The sequence below is a fragment of the Aristolochia californica genome, unplaced genomic scaffold, assembly GCF_029961685.1.
Source record: "Aristolochia californica isolate CCGP_79_NKW_82.1479 unplaced genomic scaffold, dmAriCali1.0.hap1 SCAF_12, whole genome shotgun sequence".
Taxonomy (NCBI): domain Eukaryota; kingdom Viridiplantae; phylum Streptophyta; class Magnoliopsida; order Piperales; family Aristolochiaceae; genus Aristolochia; species Aristolochia californica.
Window position 1 is genome coordinate 31,634,088 of NW_027181793.1, and position 3,131 is coordinate 31,637,218.

Below are 3,131 nucleotides of genomic sequence, written 5' to 3' on the forward strand. Positions count from 1 at the left end.
AGACGTCACAACTGTTGTAAAAGAAAATAAAAACTACATATGAGTATTACCTTCAGAGGGTGTCAATAACTCCGGTATTTCAGTATGCAATTGTTGTTTTTTATCACCCTCTTCCAGTCTCCAAACAAATGGGTTTACTGTAATTTCATTTGATAATGCAATGTTCCATATAGTCCTAAACTAAAACAATAATGACAAGAAGAAAATGAAAGACTATACTTTTGAATAGCTCAGTTTCTAGTAATGTACAGCTTGACATTGGTAAAATTTGTAAAACTGCACCAGGAGTTTCGGATAAGCTGTATCAAAGAGCTCAATGATTCCAGCAGAATCCTCAAATGTGCAGGAAATTTGTAGATTCAGCGAGCGAGCAATTTTGACAACTCCTTCACATCAGCACACGGAGTTTTAAGTTAAGCTGGATCACAGACCTTCACATCAGCACACGGAGTTTGAAGTCACACCACCACAGAAATAGAGTGAAGCAACTTCCGAGTGAGTTAATTGATAGACCCTGCAAAGTGCAAAAAAAGAGCTGCAAATTACTCGAGTCATCTATAGAACACTTGAAAACTTGAGGATGAAACGGAGAGTACAGCTCCAGGCATGTGATATAACAAAAACCCAAAAACAGTAAAGCAGAGCACCTAATGACAAACTGAATTACAAGGAAATCACAATGTTTTCTTTTTTTTCCTTAAAAATCCTGATGCTTCATTTGTAAAAGTCAACTTTTAGCCCTGCCGTAAATCTTAACAGCCAAGCATTCAATTCTCATCGTTCCTCTGATGTTCTTAGCTTGCTTAACAATGACATGAATTGAATCCTAGTCACTCATTACCTGAAAGGTCCAGGAGAGAAGCAACATCAAAAGCATCCATATAGAAAGTTATAAATCTTAATCCTGAAAATTGTTAGCATGTTCTTAATTCTATTAAACAAATAACAGAGTATGTACCACTGCAATCTCCATAACCTCATACCAATACTTGTTCAAAATTTACATTTTTTTATCGTGTCTCAGAAAGATTACAAGCATCATAGGGTAAAAAAGGGTGAAATACGCACGAAAGACTGACAATGATTGAAGTCAGAAGCATTTAGTTTATTCCTTAAATCCATGCTTGCTGTTAAGTCAAGCGACTAGAAGTAAAAAACATGATTCTGAGTAATTCTCACAGGGATTGAAACGTGAAAGCGAATTCAGAAAAAAAAAGTGCCCACACCAACGCTCTCCAGAAATACATGAGATATCTGCCTTTAAGAAAACACGACACAAAAAGACAGTGCCTCGTGGCTCAAATTCAAAGTTAAGAACAAAAAATAAAGTGAGATATAAATCGGGAGCTACCAGACATGCTTCCCATTCATTATCAGATTCTTCAAAGCAATTTCAGAGGCCAAGGAATATCCATCAAGCGTCCAAGTTGAACGATTCACGACAAGGCCATTTTTCTCCTTTTTCAAGGATCAAATGCCCTGAAAAGAAATTTCCAACTGCTCGACCTTTTTAGCCAAATCATACTTCCCACATTTCTTCAGCCCATCCGTCACCAAATCAAAACTCTGCCCTCTGGGTGATAGACCCATCTCTGTCATCTCCACCAAATAATTTGCTGCCTCAACAAACCTCCCGCCTCTCCCACACATCCTTATAAGCATCGTGTACACCGGACGATTAGGTGGATGAGCCTGCTCTTTCATATCGCTGAAAAAGCTGAAGGCATCATCAAAACGACCCTGCCTACATAATGCTTTCAAAATTGGAGCATACAAACTCGGAAAAGGCTTATGACCATCTTCCATTGAGCAATTTAACAACCTGAGAGCCTCCTCTACCTTATCAGTCTTTGACACCGCCGGAATCATAATCTTGTAAGTGTTAATGTCAAAACAGAGCCCCAATTCCTCCACGTCTCGGATGAGATTAACGCAGAAATCAATCGCCCCCGAGTTACAAATAGCTTCCAGCAGAGAATTAAGAGTTGAAATATCAGGCAAAAACCCCTGCTTTGTCATTTTCGCAACCATTTCCTTGGCGGACTCGAGATACCCAGCACTAAGCAGACCGTCAATAAGGAGGTCTCTGCCACGGACAGGCGGATTAAACCCTTTCCTACTCATTTCCTCTAAAAAATTCTGAGCTTCGCGGAGCTTCCCTGAAGAACACCAGCCGTTAACAAGCACTTGAAATGTCTTCTTATCCGGAGTGACCCCTTTTCTAACCATCCTACGAATGAGAGCGTAGGCGCCTTGGAAATTCTTGACTTGGCAGAGAGCATAGAGGAGGGAGTTGTAGACCTGGGTCGTCTGTGAGCAATCGAATCCTTTCATTTTGTTGAACACCTCGACTGCACGGTCAATATGGCCATGGCGGCCGTAGGATTCGATAACGATGGAAAAAATGTTGGGCGTAAGAGGATGATTAAGTGACTTCATCTGTTCGGCGATTTTCCACATAGATTCCCAGTGACGCCCATTGGCGAGGATCTGGAGAAGGAGCTCGAACTCGAGTGTGGTAGGGACGTGAGATCTAGCATCGCGTGCCCAATTGAAAAAACGAAGGGACTCAACTGGGGAGCCATGACAAGACTGGAGAACGCGGAAGACGAGGTCGGAGGAGAGTGTGATGGGAAGCTTCTGCAGAGTTCGTTCCAAGTAGAAGTCCCGCCGGACTATGTTGGAGACGTGGTGAACAGCGGCGAAGTAGTCGTCGCGGCTGCCGGAAGAGAGCGGCCCACCGTGTGATGCCGGTGGCGACAGAGTCTTTAATGCTCGAAACAGGGAGCCACAAGAACTTCTTTTTGACCGGAGATGGCAGGCGAGGCGGAGAAGCATCTGTATTCTTGGCCTTGCGAGCGTGGGAGTCGCGCAGAGGAAGACGCACCTTTGGGTGCACGGCCAAGCCGGATAATGGCGCAGTGGCATAAACCAACAGCCACTAGGTGTGCTTAATTGGAGAGTAATGAATAATAAGTCATTAATATTTTATTATATTAATGCTCTTATCATGATATTAAATTGTATTTAAAATAATAAATTAATTAATTTAACGAGTTAATTTTGGGTAAGTAATTAATACCAGATTATTGTAATCACTACATTCAAAAGAAGAATATGGCAGTATTTAT

General features: G+C 41.7%; 1 protein-coding gene across 1 annotated transcript; it reads right to left on the reverse strand.

The window, feature by feature from the left end:
- Positions 1–171: 171 nt before the first annotated feature.
- Positions 172–2,877, reverse strand: LOC137946280 (pentatricopeptide repeat-containing protein At5g18390, mitochondrial). The gene is made up of 2 exons (XM_068792512.1): positions 1,352–2,877; positions 172–514 (listed from the first exon to the last, which is right to left on the reverse strand). Exon 1 carries the CDS (start codon positions 2,836–2,838, stop codon positions 1,471–1,473), a length of 1,368 nt encoding a protein of 455 aa, XP_068648613.1. The 5' UTR covers positions 2,839–2,877; the 3' UTR covers positions 172–514; positions 1,352–1,470.
- Positions 2,878–3,131: the final 254 nt, after the last annotated feature.

Coding starts and splice junctions, on each gene's coding strand:
- LOC137946280 (XM_068792512.1), bottom strand. CDS start 2,838: ATGCTTCTCCGCCTCGCCTGCCATCTCCGGTCAAAAAGAAGTTCTTGT.